The sequence below is a fragment of the Catharus ustulatus genome, chromosome 10, assembly GCF_009819885.2.
Source record: "Catharus ustulatus isolate bCatUst1 chromosome 10, bCatUst1.pri.v2, whole genome shotgun sequence".
NCBI classification, from domain to species: Eukaryota; Metazoa; Chordata; class Aves; order Passeriformes; family Turdidae; genus Catharus; species Catharus ustulatus.
Genome location: NC_046230.1, coordinates 8,574,413 through 8,597,522, shown reverse-complemented (window position 1 = coordinate 8,597,522; position 23,110 = coordinate 8,574,413). Strand labels below are relative to the sequence as shown.

Here is a 23,110-nt window from a genome sequence, read left to right as displayed (position 1 = left end):
TCCTTACACCCTTTGGAACTCCATCAGCAGCCTGGCTTCTGGTTCTCCTCAGGAGACTGCAGCAAGCAATCCATCCAGAGATCTGTGTGATACGAGCCCAGCCTGACAGCCAGGCTAATGTGGCCCCTCGAGTTCAGCCAGGACCCTCACCAAACAGCAGCAAATTACAGTATCTGGATTTCAGTCAACACAATCCCACTTTGGTACAAACCTTTATTATGTCACACCTCCTTGCCACAGCTATCATTGAAACAACTGACATTCATATTTTACAGGTACCATAAAAAGTTACAAAGTGTGAACTATGCTGTGTAGTTCACAAAGTAAAAATAATCGAGGACTGACTTTCTGTCAATGGATTTTGGCACAGAGGTGTTCACTCACACGAGGGAACAGGCAGGAACTGCATCCTGAGTGTCAGGGAGGCAGTGTTGGCACTTAGAGGCACAGCTTCTGCTGATGGATGGCTGCCTTCCCTGGGATTACCTGTGCCATTAAAAGGCACAAAGAGAAACCCCCCAAAGCAGGCCCCAGGCAGTGTGGCATCCCCCCAGGAATGTGCGTGCTGCCCAGTTCTTCCAGTTGCAGCTGGGGGAGGATGTGTCACCATTCCTGCCAGCTCCTTGCTCTTGCTTTGCCCAGCATGAAATGCCACTGGAAACTCTTGCTCCAACCAACAGGCAGGCTCCCCGTGCCTGCAGCAGTGCTGGGATTGGTGCCTGTGGTAGCCAAAACAGGTCTGTGGCTACCAGGGCTCTGCCCTTTAGCTCAGGATTGCAATGCTGCTTAACAGATCCACACACTATCACAGAGGTAAATATTTTAGATGACATAATGTCTATCATGTTTAGAGACAGAAGTTCTATTATAAAATAGTCCTGGGTACACTAGACAATTGGCTAATAAAAGGTAGTTTGGAAGGACCACCATAAGCAATATGCAGTTGTAACTGAGCAATGGTTAATATTGAGGTTGTTTGGAGATTTTGTTGGTTTGCTATTTTTTGCTGGGTTTTCTAGTTTCTGGGTTTTTTTACCAACTCCATTGTTACAAAACAATTTCAACACCAGTAGCCATAGCAACACAATCCCTTACTTGCTCTACCTGAGCCAGCTAGAAATGAACACAGATAATTTCCTCATGGAATTCAGAGGAAAGCCTGTCTATAGGATACCCTTTGGTACCAGATATTTTGGACCAGATATTGTCCCAAAATCAGTATCCGCATATTCCCTAGAAGTTTTGGTTAATTTAATTTAAAAAAAAAGTTATTTTCCATCTTCAACCTAATGCTAATTTTTTTTAAATTTACAGCCTGATCTTCTGTATCATTAAGGTAATAGAAAAAGAACAGACTGGGAACGGGAGGAAATATCTCATTAGAGCAGATGATCTAGGAGAGAACAATCTGACATAGATTCCAAATTCTTCTTTCATGAATAAGCCTCACTACTCATCAGGGCAGGCAATAAAGAGTCAAATCCAAAGGAAATTTCACATAGCTGGTTAAGAAAAAGCAACTGCTCAAGGATCTTCACTGTACAATCCTCAGGACCCTTAGACATCTTCCCAGGTAACAAACCTGCCATGTCTGACCTCCCTAGAAACATGCCCTTTTCAGAACTGAAACAGTCCTGACCTTAGGCTGGTGTCAAACATGCACAGCCACACTGCTTCCTCTTTCCAACCCCTGCTCTTAACCCCATTTTTGCTGAAGGATGAGCCACCACTCAGTATTTTCCATGCACAGACACCAGAGATCTCAACCCAGGGAAAGGTGGGCAGAAATTGAAGAAGCAAGATCACACCACAATGATCATCAGTGACCAGCAAAGGCGTGGGAAGGGAGGGCAAGCACACCTGGCACCAAGAAAGCTCAGGTAGAGGTGAATTGTGGGCACACTGGCAGCAGTCTGTCAGGGAAGGGGGCTTGTTCAGGCACTGCAGATTCCAGCCCTGGTTCCCAGAATGATTGTGTCATTGTAGAGAAAATGAGAGCACGATGCAGTGTTGGCTCAGTGTTGTTTACATCCGGATGACAAATCGGCATTAGAAGGAAGAGCCCTCTTAAGGAAACCAGTTTGTTGCTGGAGGGTTTTTGGAGCACAAATCTGCTCTGTCTGGCAAATACTTGTTTGGCTTTGGGGTGCTGGTTCAGAGTTCACTCCATGTAAGTAACTTCCACCTTAAACACCTTCATTTTGCTGAGATATTTTCTTTCCAGAGCTCTACCTTGTTGTAAAAGCCCAGCTATGTTTCTTCTAAGAGCCTCCAGCCCATCGAATACACAATGCGTCCAGTGCTGCTGTTCCTGGAGCTCAGTGCTCAACTGAGCCAACTGAAGATGACCAGGCTGCCTGGCAAGCCCATGCATGACCTGTCGGAGTACTGATATAATATTTAGGCACCAAAACTGCTTAAAGTGGAGCAAAGTCATCACTAACATCAGATATGCAAAGTAGGCAGACAGAAAGCATGTACAAATAGAAGAATTGGTCTCATAAAAATTCAGTAATATATTACATTCTTTCCATACATACACAATAATCTCCAAGACCTAGGCATTTTCACTGAAAAATAGTTTGGCTAAGATTTTTTTCTTTTCTTTTCTGAAGTGGATATCCACATTTAGGATAAACATTTTCTCAAATTCAGGCACCTTCTTTATATACATTGCATCCTCTTAACCTGCTGCACCCTAGAGCTATGCTCACACTGCCTTGGCACTGCAGCTGTGTCACCCTGCAGCACCAGCTTAACACACCTGTCAGTGGGCAAAAAAGGCATTATCAAGAACACCTTCCTTGGTGAAATTTCAGAACTGACTGAACAAATTTGGTTCCCTTTTCTTCTGTGCAAGTGCTTGACAGAGGATCATTTTTAATTTGCACAGAACGAAGAGTTCACATGATTCCCTCACTTCTGTTCTGTGCCTGCCATCTCTTCTGAGGCTGAAACTACCAAAGCTGCTTCATCTTCCAACTTATGATCCAAAGCAAAGATTGTCCAGAAAAGTCACATCATTCAGTGCTTCCCACCCCCCAGCACACACATGCACACAGAAATATCAACACACTGTTCTCCAAACAAGTTTTGCTCTGCTCCATGACTCGGACAAACCATTTTTACCAATATCCTATTCAGGGCTGAAGGCTCCTATTTGTTCTTGAATTCTCATGTTAGTGGTTTACAGCAGCCATCTGCTGAAAACATACACCTTCACTCCTGTGGAAGAGCAGCGGGGTTTCTGACATTCAGAGAACAATCTGATGCCATGTTTGACAAATGCTGGTAAATCTCTCACTCTCTAATCAAAGACTTCTTGGGTTTATACTTCTGCTGCTGATCTCATGCTGTGGCAATTTCCTGTGCTCAAGCTGTGGGTAGGTACCATGGTGGTAAGAACATCTGAGTGGAGTCTCTCACTCGCATTTCTGGCACACATGAACCTAAAAGGACAACTGAAAACAGCACTGGCTTTGAGGCTTACACCCCAGTGATCCTCCCCCCACCGCCCAAGAATAAGATAAAAATCAATAAATCATCTAATAATCCCTTCTTAAAAGTATTCCTTACATAAGGACAATTACAGATTGCAAAATATGGATTGCAAGAAAGACATCTTTCAGTAGACACTGTTTCTTTGCATGAGATTCAGAATAACAAATTGTAATTTGCTACTCGAAGATGAGAGATTTATGTGCAGGGATGCCATAATTGCTTTTGTGTTCTTCAAATAATTTCTTTAGTTTCTGTAGATACAATGCATGTAGCTGATCAATGTCTTCAGTGGTGGGGTTCAAGTTCTGTTTTACAGGGATGGGGCTTCCCACTGTAAATCAAACACAACAGCATTAGCTTCATTGACATCTCTTTTTAAGCAGAATTGCTGTTCCTTCTGCAAGAGCTCCACCACAATTCCCATCCAGATGGCAGAATCACAGTACCATTTTCTTGGGGCCTGATCCTGCCTTTCACAAGCCTGAGTTCTGGGGCTGGTTATTCACTTCCTTTTGCTCAAGTTCAGGTAAAATGAATTTAATCTGCCCCCAACATTTCAGTTTGGCAGCAAAAGAGCAAATAAGAAGAGCGATAAGCACGAACTTGAAGGAACAGTTTACACTTCAAGACACAGTGCTATGGCTTATGTGCTGCCTATAAGTTCAACACAGTATTTAAAAATATATACTTTCTTACTATCTTCTGCTCTGATCTGAATAGTAACACTTCTCAGTGTGAGGGACACACTTAAGAGGACAGTGGTGCCCTGACCACACATTCATATGAACAGGACTGAAGGAATAATTACCTTCCAATTTAGTCAAAATGGATATCATGTTGTTGGTGACCTCAGCCTAGGGAGGCTAAACCCCCTAAACACTGTGAGGTATTTCTGAACCATCCATTGTCCACAAACATCACTGGAACCAAAATGTTCTCCAGGCACTGTGCAAAGTCTGTTACCTGCTCCATGGGAGGTGACTCCATGGAATTCCAGAGGGCAGCCTTGCCTTCCACAAAAAGCCATGGCTAAAAAGTGGATTGCTAAGAGAAGCTTCCCATGATCTCAGTCTTTCCTGTGTTGTTTAATCACTAGATTTTGACAGCTGCTCTTGCATTGGAAGGGCCAAGACCTTAACAGACCCAACTGGGACTACAGAGGAAGTCTAGAAAAACAGAGAGCTAAAAGCATCCCCAGGAGTTTTCCAAAGGCACCTGAAAATTCCTTTTAACACATGTTGCTGCTTCAGATTGGATGGTGATGAGTAAAGGGAAGCTTAGCCAGAACCACAAAGAGCTGAGCCTGCATTTTCCTGCTGCAGCTCCAGCTGCCATCAGCTCTCAGGCCCTGAGTGGTGCTGAAACTCAGACTTCACATAGCTGGGGTGGGAACCCAGCCCTGGATTGAGCAATACCTAGAGGGGTGTGAAATCGATATAAATACAATACAGGATTTCCAGAGGCAGGACTGGAAACAGCTAGCAGCCCCCAAGTCCTTCTGCAACAGTCTGTGCTCCCAAGAGTGAAGATTTCTTGTGGAATTGAAACTACACTCATCTCTCTAATATTATGTGCAGCTTTAAGGAACTTGCTTAATTTGATATTTTAGAGTTGTTTCTATTTCTGACAAAAAAGTAAAGGAAAAACAAAAGTACTTCACTCATCAAGCCCAAAACACTCAAACTTCACAGATCTTGGCTTAGCTGAATGGCTCTTGGATCCATGGCTTCTGAACCAGGACTGAAATCAGCCGTAGCTGGCCACATTGGCAGTACAGTTCATCACCTCAGGTGAGCTCACTGTGCCTCTGCAGCTCTCAGGAGCTGAGTCAATGCTTTCAAAGCCATGCTGACCGTACCAAGACACCCCACACACTTCCAAGGACACAGGGACGTTGTGATAGTTCTCAAACACCAAAGAGACATCAAAGAACATGAGGTCCTTTACATCATGAGATCTTACAAGTTCTGTTGCAAGTCTCTGATCTTGCTAATTTTGTAGCACTCCTGTGCTTTTGTCATGATGAAGAAATGCCTCAATGACTAAGGCATTTTAAGCTTCAGAACAGTCCTGGTATCATCAACCCCCCCATAAAAAAAAAAGAAGCAGATTATAGATCTCATCCAATACATCTCATTCCAAAGCTTTTTGGCTTTAAAATAAGTGACATATTAGATGCACAGCAATCAATTATTTTTGAAACAGATTTATAAATTTACAGATATTAGCAGCACACTGATGAATTTCTAAACATTTGCAAACATGTTATAAAAGGTGCAGGGAACTTACCAACTGTATGAATAGGTTGCCTGTAAGGTATTAAGCCAAAACTGTATTGGAATACTCCTCTAGCATGAAATAGTGGTAAAGCAAAGCCCATTATCTTTTGCAACTTCTCCTGTACATTCCTGAGCCATGAACCTTTGGGGTTTGCAACTTGCTTGAATAGTTCATTTTCACCAAAGGAAAAGACTGGGACCAAATGAGCCCTGTAAAACAAAGAGGACACTGAGAATTCTACATCAGCCTGCACTTGCACTTCAGTTCACATCAGCAGCATGGAAACATTTCACAATAACCAGCACAGAGAGTTTCAGCAGCTTTGGATTTCATCAGCAGCAGGCATTCAACTCCTCTCATGTGCAGCAGCTTTTTGGATGCCTTGGCTGGTTGGTGTTTAAAAAATCAAGTGATTGGCACACAGCTAGCATCTTGCTTTTGGCAGTATTTAGTTGGTTGGTACCTATTGCAATTTGTGACTCTTTGAAATTATGAAAATGAGTAATTGCATATATCATAAATATGCCTCTATCCACCACTATTTCAGCAAGTCCACCTGTGCTCCACTACATTTTTTCCTTGGCAAGCAAAGAAGCCTCATTGCTAACCTTATAATGCTCCCAGCTGGGTGGCATCAAAACCAGATTTTGGCTTTCCCTTGTCTTTTGACCAGAGTAATGTGTGCCCTTGATTTCAGCACAAAAACCGTGACAAAACCCAGACACCCTCACAGGCATGAGTGCAATGCCAAATTCCTCCTCTGCTGTCCAATTCCCAGTGAAACCCTGCTTCCTTTGGACTCCTTTGAAAACAGTAGCCTTAATCCATTATTACCAGAGGTCACATTTTACCCACAGAAATTACATGAACCCACTTTGGCTCTTGCACAGCCTAATGAATTCTCATTCAGTTATGAATTGGCCTGGGAAGAAAGGCACTGACTAGCTCCTGGACAAACTACTTGAGTGGATAGAATCTGTGCAGCTGTCTCCAGCAGGTAAACCCATCATTGTATTTAAAACCTTGCTGCAGTATGGTTTCTGATTAATGCTTAGTTTCATTAACTATTCTACAGAGTTTAGAGGAAAAAAAGCAGGCTAATCCTAAGCAGTCTCTGAAGGATTCAGGGATGTTTTATTTTCTTTACTTAAATCTTAGTTTGTATCTTAGCTCTATTCTTTCCCCCAGTACCTTTGAGAAAAACCTTACTGTAAAATAGCAGTATTGCTAGAACATTGTCAGAATTAATTTCTGCTGAACTGTGAATGCTTGAGGAGGATGCACTGAGGACAGAGCTGGCTGGAAAGCACTGTGGACAGTCAAAATCCACCTGTACAGTAAAAAACAACAGCTTCAACAGCTTCTTTAGCCTGGGGACTCACACAGACGATCATTCCTACATATTATTCTGACTTGTGTCTGCTCAAAGTTTCCTTCTTCAGAGGATTTATCACTCTACCACCTGTAAAAGAATGCCTAGTACTTACTGTGGCTGTGTAAACACTCCACTTTTTACTACAACACTAAGACAAACAGGAACATCTTGTGGTGCAATAGCTGTGGTGCCCTGACACTGTGGGATTTGTTTTAATCTAGTGAAGGCTTTTGCAAGATGCTATGTAGGAGGCTGAGACAGAGAAATAAGTAACTTATGATTGCAAAATTAAAGATAAGTTATCTGATTCATCATTTGTCTTGTGTCTTTAGGATTTCTTCACTTCATAGCAGGTATTTGTGCTACCTTGGACCAAAATGTCCATTGCAGAAGTGCAGAGGACTTTTGCTGACATATTCAGGCCACATTTGACAAGCTCCTAGCTGAGGAACACAGCTTCTCTGTGCTGGCAGCACAGAGCCAGGGCCAGAGAGCACAACCCTTGCCTCTTCCTTCCTGTGTTGGTATTTGCTGCTGCAGATCATGAGCACCAGGAATGTGTGCAGGCACTGAATCTTCTCACCTGCATCCCACAAGCCTCTCTTGCCCTTTCATTTCCACTTGAGTTGGAAATTTTCTTCCCATTTTGTTAATTGTTAAAAACAAGACATCACAATCAGAAGCAATTCTGGATGCTGGGTCTTTGGGCATGAGCTCTGTCAGGCTCACATTGTCCCACAGCCCTGCTGGACATGTGAGAGCTCAGAATTCCTATGTTTCACACAGAAGCAGGGTTTTGTGCTGCTGTTTGTAGGAATGACTTGGAGCCTGCTGGTTACAGTGACCATGTGAGTTGTAGCCCTTGGCCACTCAGAAATAGGCACTGCCACCCAGAGGAGGGCTCCAGACAGCCATGACCCTTTCAGAAAGATGAGGACCATCACTGGAATCTAAGTAAGTGAAGGGCTAAAGGGGCCATTCCTGTGTTTTGTAAGTGTCCCACTCTTGCTGTTTGGTGTTGGAGATACTTTTGGAATCAATGTCATGAGAGGCACCGGTGTATCTGATTTCTCAATCCCAAACCAATTTAGATGAGAGATAACCACCACCAACCTTTCTGATATGACAGACCAGACATCTATCAACATACTCAGAAAAAAAAGGTACCTAAATATTTTTCTAATCTTTATGGTTAAATATGAGCTAGTGATTGTTGAGGATCCTACTGAGTTAATCAACAGTTGAGCAAAAATTGAGTGAAGACTCATTTAGGCAGAAACTACTAATTCAAATACACAGTAATTTTTTCTGGTTGCAAATTAGACTAGAAAGATACATTCTATTGGCAAACAAATTATTTATGAGAATCCTAGTGATAGGTGTAAGAAACACCCAGTTTCTAGTCTTTTGCACTCTGTAAAAGCAGAGAGCTCCTCAGAGACCACCTTTTCTCCAGTTAATAGCTTTAAAAAGCTCCCTACAGGTTTCTCAAGACTAGTATTTTTTTTCATTGCTTCACATGTCAATGTATAATCCTGGGAGCTGTTCAGAAAGTGTAGTCAGAACAGATCACTGGTTTCAATATTTCTAATACACAAGCCATCTAGACCAGTCCAGAACAAACACAATATCTTATACTGTGTAAACCACTCAAAAGATATTTATATCAACTCTGCTTAATTACACCCTGATGGCTGCATGATAGTAAAAAGTTATCTAGTTTTTCCTGGAGATTTTCACCAAAAATTCCCAGGAATTTACTTTTGCAAATGGCAATCTTCAAAAGAAAAATCTTTCGAATAATAGTGAAAACAAATCTTCCTACACCATAATTTTCAGTGATTTAATGAAACAGGGCCTGGCTATCCAATTTGTTTGTTTGCTTAAAATTATAAGAAAATTTTACCTTAATATATCTTCAATTTACCGAGCAGAAAGCAGAATGTTTGCCCTACTCAGCAAAACCAGCCAAGATTTACTAATATCATTTCATAATTCTTACTCTTAGCTAGTGCAAGAAACAACTGAAATAAAACAAGATATGCTAATAACACCCACTGTTATAAATTATGAAAGTCAAAGGGAGTTTTCAACACTCCCAGACTGGATCTAGGTGGACAGACTGGCTCTTTTACCAGATATCTGCATGTTCTTAGACAACTTAGACTCTTTAAAATTCTCCAATTTGATATAATATTAACCATATTTAAGAATCAGTCTGCATTCAAAGCATGCTTCATGGAAGACCTACCCATGTTTCAGGGCCATTTTAATAAAGCCCTTCCTCTTGAGGATGTTTAAGGTCAGACTTCCAGGATGTGCATTCAGAGATTCCTCGGCTCCTCCAATCACAATGACAGATGCATGGCCACCTCCTTTATTGTTCAGCACATGTGAGACACTTTCCTTGGATGCAGAAACCATTCCTTCAGGAGGAAACATTTTAAGAGTGACACTGGATCTTCATGTACAAGTACAGTGACATTTAAGAATATTTTTCAATATATAAATGATGTTTCAAAATTCTAACAGCACAGAACAGATTTCAAAGGTTTGGGTTCAACCTCCTCATTCTGCAACAGATTTGGTTTTGGGCACATACTTTGATGTCACACTGATGAGTTAAATGCTGTTGCCTATTGCAAGAGTTTGGAGTTCTTCAGGGTGTGCTCTTCTGGCAACTTAACTCCCCTCAGAGAGACTCTGTGCCAAGAACAGGAGATGAATGGCAGCAGCTACTGCTGAGAGGCAGCAGCTAAAGCTGAACAGCAGGTGCACATAAACAGGCACAGAGGGTCAACAGAATGTATAGAGGACTTCATACACTTGGAGCTACAGTGCCAAGCAAACCTCTCCATTCTTTTCAAAGCTATAAAGCAGCTGCATCTAAGGCAATTGCATGACAGAATTAGAAGAAGCAGAAAATACTCACTTCTACCATTCCTAATAACTGCATCAGCTCATTCTCTAGTAACCAGGTCCAGGCACTCATCAATGAATAGGCTAAAACATCAGATTATATGAAGCTTTTCTGGTACTCCTACTGATTCTGATACTTCTAATCAAAGGCACACTGCTGTACAAGACTTGAACATCTCCTTAGGTCTTGCTCTGGACTTTGTGCTTTGAAAAATCCTTCCTCCAACAGATATGCACCTAATCTTTCAAAGGTTCCTTTTCCTTCTAGCCCTGAGTTTTATTTCAAAGGCTTGCAGTGGTTCCATTTACCCAGAAGCTGTATTTAAATACACTGTGTTGAATTCATATACTCCAAGTGACAATTTTGAGTTCAAGTATAGTTTATGTTGTTGGTTTTACAAAGCTGGTATCAAAATGCACTTTTGGACGTCCTGCTCCCTACCTGGTCTTTTTTCCAACAGGGACATTACAATGTGGATTGTAAAAATTTTGCAATAGAGGGAAGATGACTGTGATCTACTTTTAAGAGCTGGCCACCAAGAGGAACAGCTTGCAACTAGAGCAAGTCCAGACCTCAACAAAAAGCTACATCTATTTGCCACATATGCCTTCCCATTCACTGTTACTCTGAAAATGCAGCTCACTGGGATTCACAGATAATTCAGGTGATGCTCATTCATGTCAGCATGCATTTTCCCTGGAAAGGAAAGCAGGAGCTGCTGCCTTTCCCCAGGACAGTCCTGCTGAAGCTGAGCTGTCAGCCTGCACACAGGGCACTGCTCTGTGCTCACACCACAGCCCAGGAGTGCCACAGCCGTGCTGCCACAGACAACTGCACGTTTGGAGATGGGCAGAAAAACACTGGGACATGAAACACTGTGCCAGGAGCATGGCTTTCAGGATATGGAAGATTTTGCAAGTGTTTTATGATTTGACTGGTGACCTGTATTACACCAAAGGTCCCCTCTCATTTATCAGCTGCATACCTGTGAAAACTGAGCTCCAATGCTGGCTGTTCTTTAGTGTGCTTTTTACTGCAGTTATTTTCCATTCTGCAGGTAAATATTTGTTCCCATGGGTCAAAATGCCAAAAACATGTAAATCTGACTTCCAGACAGTATTTAAAATTGCAATGTTCTACCATTGCAAATCCCTCAGTTAGCAAGCCTTAAAGAACGCCCTCAGAAATGACATTTGCATAGAAAGGCATTCTCTGATATGTTGAAGTATACATAGATAAGTAATTCTGATATTAATCTGGGCAATATCCTAGGCATGTTTCTGTAAATGGAGCAGTGGAACAGCTTCTCTGAGATTGCAGGCTCTGTGTTGCAGTCACGAATAAGGTTAGATCTCTATCTCCTGAACTTAGTCTTGTGCATCAGAGCATGCTTAAATGCTGTAGTTGAGTGAATTTAAGTAAAATAACTCCTATATTAAACCACTGGGGGGTGAAGCACTAATCCTTATTTAATTCTTCTCATTTTCCTGTTTGCCCAACTTGATTGCTTGTTATTTTTATATTTTATTACTGTAGTACCAGTCATGAATGTTACCCCTTTATGACAAATGCTTCTCAGAACAGAGAAAAAAGATCCCTCTCTCTAGAGTTTACATCTCAATTAAAACTACACAAATTTGCAACATGGGGTTTCAATCAGGAGCAGGTAATTAAGTTATGGGTATAAAGATATTTGTAATGTGTAAGACTAAGTCCTTCATGCAAGAGATTATCCTGAATTTGTTTTGTAAGTGCCTGCTAATGACTGAATAAAATTATAAATTATTATGCCCTTCTCTTCTTGTATATAATGGATACTCAGGACTGCTGTCTGATAGTTCAAAGGAAAATCAGCATCTTCTTTTCAGAAAGAAAAAACAACTCAGTGATATAGTTTACAAAACTATTAATTAAAACTTCCAAATTTTCCCACAACAGTTCATCATAATATAGAGGTTAAACACTTATCCTTCTGAAATTACTTACCATATATAAGTAGAGGAATAGACTCTACATTCATAACAGAGGCTAAAATACAGAGCAACAGCTGAGGCATTCTGCTTTTACCTACCAGCACTCATTATGTATTCTCTGAAGAAGGGACAGCCAAACCAGATGGGCATGATATGAAGATATGGAGTAAGCCCAGGAAATAAATTTTTGAAAGGAGGATCGGTGCAAAAGTTTCCAAAGGCTCCAGCTACCAGGACCCCATGAGGGTGAAAGCCAAGTAAGTAGTTGTGATTTGGGTTCAGTTCTGAAGTTTTTATAAGCTGAAAAATGGAGTCAGTGGTGAGCATTATAATATTTACCTCGAAAACAACAGCTATGGAGATTGCACATTGACAGGATATAGAATCAATGACAATGAATTTCCTCCTGAGCACTTAAAGCTAATGTCCTGCTTTACAGATAAACAAAGCTTAAATAGATGTGTCAGGACACCATGTCTAGCATTTACTGCACTGAAGCACTATCTTATCACACAACAGTCCAACTAGAAAACCAGGCTCTGTCCCCTTTTGTCACTAAATCTCAGATTTTCCATGTTTTAAAAAGAAGTTAAGTTCACCCTGGAGCGAGTATCAGAATTTTTAGCAAAGGTGAGTCCTAGATGTTTGCCCATGCTTATGGCTATGCAAGCTGTTTGTGAGAAAGCTTTTACTCACATGAATGGGAAAGTATTCCCTGAAGTACTTCCAGACAGCCCAGCCTCTGACCCACTGGGACCGCCTGCCCCCTGCACATGGTGTTTCCCAGTCCAGGTAGAGCCACAGCAGGTACAGAACAGCAAGGAACCAGAAGTTGCCCAGGATCAGGATCACGAAGAATCCACAGCAAAACTCTGCTACAAGAGACAAAAAGTGAAAGCATAGCAAGTATTAATCACATCTGTGTCCTTTTAAGACCCTGAATGCCCAACCCTGATATGTTTTTTACAGATTTACTCAAAATGCACACAAATTGAACTCAGCTTATTCCACATTGTGTTGTTACAGTGAGGGTGAAACATCACAAGGGTGATCACCTCAGTCTATGAATTGTCCCTCTACAGCACAACTGGATCTTTGGTAGAGAGCATCTGGTTTACCTAAGGCAAAATAAAAGGAGACAGCAAGAGCTAACAAGGATGTAATGCTTCAGGGAGTGACAGGAAAGCCGGGGAAGGAAAGAAGGGAAAGGGAGCCATAGCAACATCTATTTTCTAATTACAGGGATGTTGGGCAGTCATTTTCTATTCTCTTTCTCAGCTTCTCTACCTATAATATGGGGGGGTGGTAGTTCTACTCCCAGCCCAAAGTGCCAAGGAGATGCACTAGACAAGACCAAAACACGAAAAGGTTTCTTCAGCCATTAAATGTGTCAGTCAAAGGCGAAGTTCAGTGCTGCTCTGGGGAAACAACAGCAGGTAAGTCCCGATAAACGAACTACATTCATTTAAGAATTGTAACATCCTGCTACAATAGTGATACATAAGAATTGCATTGTACACAATTCAAAGAGCAAGAAAAAGTTGTTTGGTTAAATATAATGTGTTTCTTGGGGCTCAACCTTGAAGTAATTACTCAGGGAAATCCTATGGAAACTTTTTCTTTGTGGAACTTGCAGAATTGTAGTCTTGCAGTGTGTTGAGCAGCCCTGAGATGTCTGAGGAGTAGGAGCTGCAGCTCTGTGCCCTGTGGTACCCCTGCAGCCTGCTGCTCTGCCACCTCCTGAACAAACCCCATCACGCTCATGGATCAGATGCTGAGCTCCAGGAAGGAAGGAAGCCAGGCTTTAGCATCATAAATACATACAATGGCAAGCAAAACAGAATGTAGCTCTCACTGGAAGACTCAATGGGCAGAGGTGCAGGAACCCAGTGTTTTTCAGAGATATTTTACAATGCAGAAGCAGTCTTTATGTCTCACAATTGACTGGCTTTCATGAGGACAATATTCTGTGAAGTCCTAGAAGTTACACCAGTGTAACAGACTGATCTAAATATACACTAAATAGAGCAGATTTTTAAAGGAACAACAGAAGTAATTCAGGCAATAATTTGGCTCACAAAATGTAAAGTATCACCAGACCTGAAAACTTTTGAGTAAGCAGACGAACCAAGAGTATAACCCATTCATCCTAGTTCAGATCACCTTCATTCAGGAGAGGTATTACTTGGGTGTTGAAGAGTCAGCAGATTCCCTAGACTATGCAGGTTTTGAGATGAGATCTCAACTTGGTCTACAGGCAGACTTGCATTTCCTCCAAACTGAATATTTAGTTTTTCTAAACTTCAACCAACTTGTTCCTGTGTCTAGCTTGACCGTGCCTTCAGAAGAGAATTGGATATCTTGTCTAAAAAGGAATGAACATTCACGTTTCCAGCAGGAATATGAGCAGAAAAATTAGGAATTGCATTTGCTTTGAGGGAGAAGGAAATGACTATAAACCAAAGCAGGAGCAGGAAAAAAACCTACCATTTTCAAGGATACTCCATTCTTTAGCTCATTGCTGAAGTTTACGGCTTCCTCTTCAAGCAAACAACCCCAGTCTTGCACAGAAAAGCACTTGAATAAGAGCTCTTGAAAAACACCACAGCTAACTGAGGCCCACAGTCCCCCAAAGTCAATGTGGAAAACTCACAAGAACTGAAACAAGTTCTAAGGAACATCATTAATGTAGTACAAGTAACACAGGGGAAATATGACACTCAATTTCACAGGGAATCCCACACTAGCATCACTCCAAAATAGAGCACAGAAATCTACTGAGGAAAAGTCATTGCCTGTTCCTTGAAGAAGAGAGCCAAAAACTATAGAATGCTAGGAATGCTAATCTGGACAGGATGTCAAGATTCTTAGTTTAAGTTTGAGCAAGTATGAGAAGCTTTTTCTAGCTGCTATAAATCAATTAATTTTTTTATGCAAAAATTAGTATTTTTATTTCCTACCCTTCCTTTCAAAAGCACTTTTGACTTAATGCAGAATCAATCACATGGCTTTTTTAACACAGAATCACATGGCTTTTCACTATCGGTTTGCTAGCAAACAGCTGGAAACTGCTTTGTAGCCAAGCATGCTTGCTGTGGAGCTAATTACATCAGCAGTGAGCAGACTCAGATGGCTGTTCTTAATCCTATGCAGACAAACATACACCAGATCAACAAGCTCACTGCTTTGCTTTAGCTAGGACACATTCCTGAGTGCACTGCAAGGTGTGAGGAGGTAAGCAAGCTGTTAGCACTTCCTAAGGGGAGCTCAGCATCTTCTAGGACAAAGTTGATTGCTACATTCCCAATGAGACATGTGAGGCAAATTCCTTTTACCAAACCTCCTCATTATTGCAACGAATTAGCAGCCTGCAAGATGAGCTAAACACTGATGACTCAAAACCAATGAGCCTATAAACACAAACCTGATGTTTTCCCCTTCAGACAAGACAGTGAGTAAATAAGTAGCAACCATTTTAACTAAATTCACAAACAAATTTCAGGCAAAAGGCAAATAACTTGGAATTTGTCACTCTACTACATCATTGTGTCCTTGGATATTAGTTACAGTGTACATTCCAAGTGTAATTTTTTGGTTGAACTTGAATTAGAGTTTGAAAAATATCTATCATACATTGGATTTTGGGGGTGGGTGAGGGGGAAGGAGGAAATATAGATTAAAAGACAAATCACTGCCATGGAATTCTGAACATTTGGTTTGTGGACCAACGTTGGTGTGTCACTTCTCCATTTCCCATTTAAACACATGGATACTCATCTTTTGCAACAAATGGATGAAAACCACTCTGAGAAGCATTAGCTATCAGCACTGGCAGCCATCCTGCCCAATAATATTTGTACACCTGATTCTTCAATCATTAATCAGGCTCTGAGTTTGCAATTGGCAGCACCAAATTTATAAACTACTTAAACACCAGAGATGTTTAAGCGGGAAAGCAGCACAGGTTAAATCTGGAAACTGGAAGCTTCAAATGCATTTGGAGTTACTAAGGCATCAAAACTTGGATTAATACCTGTTGTGAAAGCCACCAAATGCAAGACTGTCCCTAGAGGAGAAGGCTCCCATTCTGCTCAGAGCAGTGATGGACAGCATGGCTGGGCAGTGCAGGTGTGTCCCTGCTGCCAGGGGTGCTGCTCTCGCCCCAAGCAGCACCACAGCTCTCTGCAGCGTTCCGAAAACCATGCAAAGGAGCTCACTCCAAAACCTCAGGACTGCCCAGCAACTCAGGACAGCTCTGAACTCCGAGCCAGTTCCTTCCATGTCCCACATACAATTAGGAAAGCTTTCTCTAAACACATTATGCTGCTCTTAAATAAGCTGGAGACGTTCAGAGTTCAGCAATTTGAACCTCATCCCACCAAGGATGTGGTAAAAAAAACATCTTTATCTCCCTGGCATCCTAGCAAATACACAGGTGGGGAAATGATTCTTAGTATTGCCCCTCCCTGGGCTCTATGAGTACATGTGTGTACATACACACAGCAAGGTGAAAAGCACATTTCTTATGTCTGTGGACACTGGGGGGAAAAAAGCACACAAAACCAAAAATTACATTCTTCAACAACCATGTTGATGTATCTGCAACAACAGTGGTTTTCTCATCCTTAGTTTTCAGAGCAGCAATGTCTGAGCTGGGTTGGGAACAGAACTTTGGAGGGAACACAAAAGAATTGTGCCGTGATGTTTTCATCCGTAATGAACATTTGCTCCTCTCTATTATCCCTCAAGCTACCACTGACCAGTTGATTTTAGCATTAAAATAAATTATTTTCCCCATTTGTGGGATACTTTCATGCAGGAAAAAAAAATACTTAGCCCTAATTGCTGAAAATACTCTCTAATTTATTTATATACATATAATGAAGAAAATGACAGAAACACACATGAAGGAACAACTACAGCAAATGGACTCCAGTATTCCTGACAAAGTAACACCTGAGACAAAAGGCAACACCTGAGAATAGGCAGGCTGCCAAGGCAACAGTAAGCAAGCTCATGCCTCTGCAGAGCATTGCTCTTCAGCTTTTAAATAGAAAGCATCTTTTAAAGAAATGTGGAGACATAATGTTAGCACTGTCCTATTTAAAGCCCACTACTCTGAGCAATTCTGTCAATGTACAGTTTTCCACAAGTAACACAGGAACCCAGTGACACTTTTTATCCATGGCAGATATCTAACTGCACTGGAAAACTGTTGGCTTCCCCAGGAATTTGGTAGCCGTGTCCAGAACTGAGGTGGCTGGGCAGCCAGTGTTTATTGGATATGGATCAGTCTCCTGTGAGGGCCTTTGTCAGGTTATTGGTTACAGTTGGGAGCCACAAAGATATCTGAGCATTCCTACAAGGAAGCTGTATCTCAGCAGTGCTGTGATAGCAAACACAATCCCTCTAGAGACTTGTTTATGCTGAAATTTGGTTCCAAGTTCCTAAGACCTTCCACTGGTAAATACTGATAAATAAGAGATACAGAGCATTACACACAACTGACTTGGAGGTAGAGTGCCCTAGATACCATAAATCCCCAAGTTACTAATTGCCAAATCCCAAGACAGCATGCCAAATTTAGTCTGCCTATTTCCCATTTCTTTTCTTTCTCCTGTCATTTCACTGTCACTCATGTTCACATAGAGGTTGTCCTTGGGTCTCTGGCCTGACACAGCTGAGACATTTTTATTATTATTTTTGAGAGATACAAACAAATACAGAGACACATGGTTAAATTCCCTCCCTAAGATGGAGGTAAGAGGCAGCATTCCTAGAAATACTAGTCAGCAAGTACCCTACTATTCTCTGTGATCACACTTCAGTCCTACCCATAGGCCACAATAAAGTTCACAAAGAGATGAGTACAGTGACAAAAACAAGTAGCAATACCAGCCAGCTTGCTAGGAAAGGCTCATGGAGGTTAGCAGAGTTTTCTTAAGCATCAGAAGAGTTCTTTTTTAAAAAGACTTCAAGGAAGAACAAAACCATACTAGTTATCCAGCTATAGCTGATGAATTAAATCAGCACCAGATAACAAACCATCATGGCACATTTGCAGAAAAGGTTAATATTTGCTTTAGCACATTGCACTGACACCTTCTTTCTCAACACAGAAACCACTTATTATTCCAGCAGCAATCTCTCACTCTGGGCAAATGTTTCATTATTTCTATTCTTTTGGGGAAGCCAGATCCACAACTCAAAACTGTTTCCAGCAAGTTCAATTAACAGACTGCTTCATCCTACATGCACAGAAGTTTAATCACTAGTGAACAGGATGTAGTTTCATATATACCAATGTCTTCAGCATATTATTTTGTGGTTTTGTGCATATTAAAGTATACCTTATATACTAATTTTGCATTATTAATGGGTGTGCAAATAAATACAGGGGTGCCTCCAATTTAGCAATTACTTCCTAAATCCCCAGTGAGGGACCAGGGACACTGCTGAACCCCAAAACTGGGCCTTAGAAGATGCACCATTCTCCCCCACCATCACCTTTTCTCAGAGAAATACCCTGGTATCCCTGCTGGAGAGTTAAACTCTCATTTCCCTCTCTCATTGTCTGGCCCAAGACACCACCACTCCACCCAAGTTGCTCAGTTTTGCATTTGATTTTGTATATGCTCAAACTCCACTGTCCGTTTTAGAAGTTACTGAGAGCACATAGCTCACCAACTCACCTTCTGGCTTTACTATGTCAAAAACCCTGTCATTTGATTTGTGTACATTAGAAAGGAAAACAAAAAGCTAAAGGACAGGGAAAGCAGCATTTCAACCAAATCTGACTGATTTTTCTTTGTTTTAATGGTTTTGCCTTTAAATGAACCCTTTGATCTCCCTCCTACCTGGGTGCTACTCGCCTCCTGACACAAACTGAACCTCACTGACAGATGTGCAGTACTGATGCACACAGCTCACACACACCAAGGATAAATGCCCAACTGCTGTGTGAGAAACAAAAAACTTACACTTGTTCCCAATAGGAAGATATCAGACATACTGGTAAATGCAGTAAAATTAATCCAAAGTTGTTTAGAAAAATATTTCCAAGTTAAAAACAAATATTTCCTGCAAACACCAGGCACCATTGCATCCATCAACAATGATAATTTCTTTAGAGCACAGGCACAAGGAACCTATGAGACAAAAATGGGGGTTATGTAACCTCTGTTTTGTCAGTCCAGCAGCCCTTCCAGGCGTGGAGATTTTATTTCTGCAGGTGGCTTTGTGCCTGGGGTTGGGTTGGACAGTGGCACAGAGGGACCAAGAGCAGCCAGCACACAGCCAGCACACAGCCTCACAGGCAGACATGGTGTGGGTGTTGCACGAGCTCAGAACAGGGCCAGACCTGCCCCAGGACCATCAGCCCCTGGCCAAGCAAGCTAATCTCTAATAACTGCAATTACCGGCATAAAACTACTGCCTGTAAAAATTGTCTGGTCTGGCCTTTTATCCAAAGTAGATACTACCACATTGCAAAACTTCATGTATTTGCTGTTTCAGCAGTGAAACACTAGTGGCTTAACATTACACTTCAGCCTGAAGCTGTTTTGGATTTGTGCTTAATACAGTGAGAAATAGCAGGATTTTAGCATTTGCCAGTTTTCAGTTTTAACAGCTCTAGTTTTCTGGACGCAAGACTGATAATACTTGTCTTTCAAAAGACAGAAGCCCAATTAAAACACTTTTTCATGGAAGTTATACGCAAACCTTTCTGGTCTGCTGCGCTTGGAGAACATAAGCTAGAGAACCACATGGCATTTTCAGCCAGCACACGGTGGGAATCTGTTAATGGGCATTTGTCTCATCTAACCCAGAAACTCTTACATACACATCCAGTATTGCAGAACTTATTTTTGCTTCTGGTGTCATGCCCCTGGATAATGAACAGGCAAATCACTGTTACAATGAAAACTTGTCTTTTCCCTTTGAGGGTGAACTTTGGCAGCTTGCAGCACAGAACAAGGAAGCATGGGAACTTACAGCCAGAATTTTAAAGAGGTTCCTTTTGTATATAATTAAATTCTGCACACATCTGTACAGCTTTTTTGAGACAGAGACATGTTTACTTTGCCTACACTGCACAGCAGAAGCAATGGATCTGTAGTGCAGATCCAGCCCAAGCTGCTACACTGCACGAAGAAGTAGAACTTTGCTTGTATCAGGCTGCTTCTGCTATTTTTTTCAGTATTTGTAGACTGATTCACTCTTTCTGTAGTGGGGATGAGATTTAGGCTTCAACAACTATTGCACATCTGTATTTCAGACCAGCTTGTGAGCCACACGAGCCACAAAACTAAGAGGTTTCTATCCAAGTCCCATTGTGAATTCTAAGTTGTAATAGGCTCACGTTCCCCTTACAGCTCACTCAATGTGTGAAATTACTTTTTCACACCTTACTACCCAGGTTTGAAGCATATCATTGACCAATGTAGCTTTTGTCATTCAGGGCGTTAATTTTCAGAGTTATCTTGCTTCATCAATTAGTCCTATAGTTCATTTTACTAATCTATGGCATGTTACAACATACCTAGATGGACAACTTTAGCAGCTAAGCCAGTGTCCCATTTATTCACTGCTCTAAACAGAATCCCTCTATCTATATCATGAATCATTAGTTGTCATAGGGCATTACTTGTTCAAGTTTTCACATGCAGATATATAACACAAGACAATCAAGATCATGCTTGGCATAAACTAGTTCCAGCCACACACAAACCCCCAAAGAACACCTAAACCTCCAGCCTATTCTGTGATGAGTGCACACAGTATTTCACTTGTCCTGAGGCATCCCCTCCCTGATTTGAAAGTGTCACAATTGAATCCAAAGCTTACAAAGACTGTTCAGAAAAAAAAAAAAAAAAAGAAAAAAAAGAAAGGCTAAAAAATCCAGACATAGGGGTAGTCCAGAACATCAGAAACCAGCCCATTTCTCGCTGCTTTAAGTCATTTAGGATTCATCCACCTGAATTTTCCTGCAGCTAAGGGAAACTTTTTGGCCAGATTACTGGCTGCCATATCACTGAAAGTGTCCGCCTACGAAATGACAAAGTCACCATGGTCAGCTCTAAAGATAAACATCCACATGGTGCACAAACAGATAATTATTATTAGAATCAAATTGTTAATCAAGCATTCTTGCAAATCCATTTTTTCATGATCACATGAACTGACCATAGTCAACATAACCAGCCATAAAACCATTTCCAAATTGATTTCCTTGATGTTCCCAGGCAGTGCCAGCTGCAGATGACAGCTCCCTACTTTGCCAGCTAAACTACAGGGAGGGGATTTTCTGCATCCCAATCACTTCTAGTAAGCACAGGAACATGTGATTTTCTGCAGCAGCATTGCTACATTATGGGGGTGGGGGGAATCTTTTCTTCCACTGCCCCCAACTTCCACTGCTTTATGAGACTGAAATAATGCCTAGACCTAATTCAATAACAGAAAATTAAAAGTACAGACTACTTACAATGTAGCCACAGACAAACTGTTTATCGTTTAACTACATATAATTTAGAGGTAACAGAATCATCCGCTGATTAATCTGTGAAGATACTTCATACCCTCCATACTTCCCCCAAATCTTTCATGTGCAGGTTAACAACCTAAAAAAAAAATAAATCTGAAAGACATCAGACCATCTGAAGGATAATGTATCTGCAAGACACACAAGGAAGATATGTGCACACTCCTTTCCTCCTTGTAAATCCTAGAACATAGACGATCATTAAGCATTTCCAGTAACACACAGGTGGCTCTGTACCTCAGAACAGACCATTCAATAACCACTTCCCAATTTTTACAGTCCACGGATAGACTTAAGGCTTATCTTACCTTGTCAAGTGATTCATTTCATCATGTTCGAGATACCTACCCATGTGAATACAATTGCTGCTGTGAATAGGGGTTTAGTGATAGATGTCTATTAGGATATTAGAAACATTAATTATAAAGGAACAATCAGTGGAAAAAGATTACCACTTTGTTGCTAAAGAATTAGCAACACTTTCTTAAAGCCGGTGAGGATATTTTTCATCTATTTACAGAAGTGTCTGCATTTGAGCCAACTCACCAGCAATGCCCATTTTCATAACCTTGTTAAATGAGAACTTTATTGAACTACAGCATATAAAGTTATTTTACGAGATTACGAATGAAAACATCACCAGTCATGTACCAAACTTTATGCTCATGTTCGATAAAGAAATTGCTGTCAGAAACCTACTGGGCGTCTCAATGAGGAGCCACAGACACTAGCTTTTTAGGATCATGTGTGAAGAAGAACTCATCGAAAGAAACAGACCCACAAAAAAAGGAAAAGCCATCCAAAGCTTTCAGGAAAGAAAGAAGTGCGATGCTCTTGCCCGCCCGAGGGTCGCCGGGGAGCCGCTCGTCCCCGGCCGCTCCTGCAGCCACGTGGAGCCACGGGCTGGCACCGAGCGATGCCCACGGGGAACGCTGGCCACGGAAAAAGCCGCTTCTCGCCTTTTCTCTCTGGGGCAGGGGCAGGAAGGAGGAAGGCTGTTACCCAGCAGGAGGAAGGAGAATATCCACTGCAGCACGGCGACTGTCTGGATCCTCCTCTTTAGGGGAATATTGATGGGGGCAAACTCGACCTTCATGATGACGGAGAGCAGCGCGGGAGGCACGGACCTGCCGGCTCCGGCTCCAGCCCCAGTCCCAGCCGCAGCCGCAGCTCCAGCCGCCGCACCTGCCCGCTGCGCGCCGCTCTGCCGCGGCCCCGCCGTGCAGGACGCGCCCCTCCCGCCGCCGGCGCTGCCCACGGCCGCGGGTCCGGCAGGCGGGGACCGGGAGGCGGTGCCGCCCGCCCCGGCCGCGGGAAACCGGATCCAGGAGCAGGAGCAGGAGCAGGAGCGGGCACAGCCCGGGCGCGGCTGCGGGGGCTGGCGGCTGCGACACCCCCTCCTCCCACGGGCGGCCGGCGCCGCTCCCCCCGCCCGCTGAGGCTCCGCATGAGCGGCACCGGGCGGAGGCACCGGGGCTCTGTCGGAGCGAGCCCCGCCCGCGGACCCAGGTGCATCC

The 23,110-nt window shown here is 42.2% G+C and overlaps 1 protein-coding gene across 1 annotated transcript; it reads right to left on the bottom strand.

Annotated features, from left to right (window-relative positions):
• Nucleotides 1–1,255: 1,255 nt before the first annotated feature.
• LOC117000911 (2-acylglycerol O-acyltransferase 1-like) lies at nt 1,256–22,739 on the bottom strand. The gene is made up of 6 exons (XM_033068993.1): nt 22,596–22,739; nt 12,746–12,924; nt 12,148–12,349; nt 9,408–9,582; nt 5,791–5,990; nt 1,256–3,832 (listed from the first exon to the last, which is right to left on the bottom strand). The coding sequence occupies exons 1-6, from the start codon at nt 22,687–22,689 to the stop codon at nt 3,678–3,680; spliced, it is 1,005 nt and encodes a 334-aa protein (XP_032924884.1). The 5' UTR covers nt 22,690–22,739; the 3' UTR covers nt 1,256–3,677.
• Between the last annotated feature and the right edge of the window lie 371 nt (nt 22,740–23,110).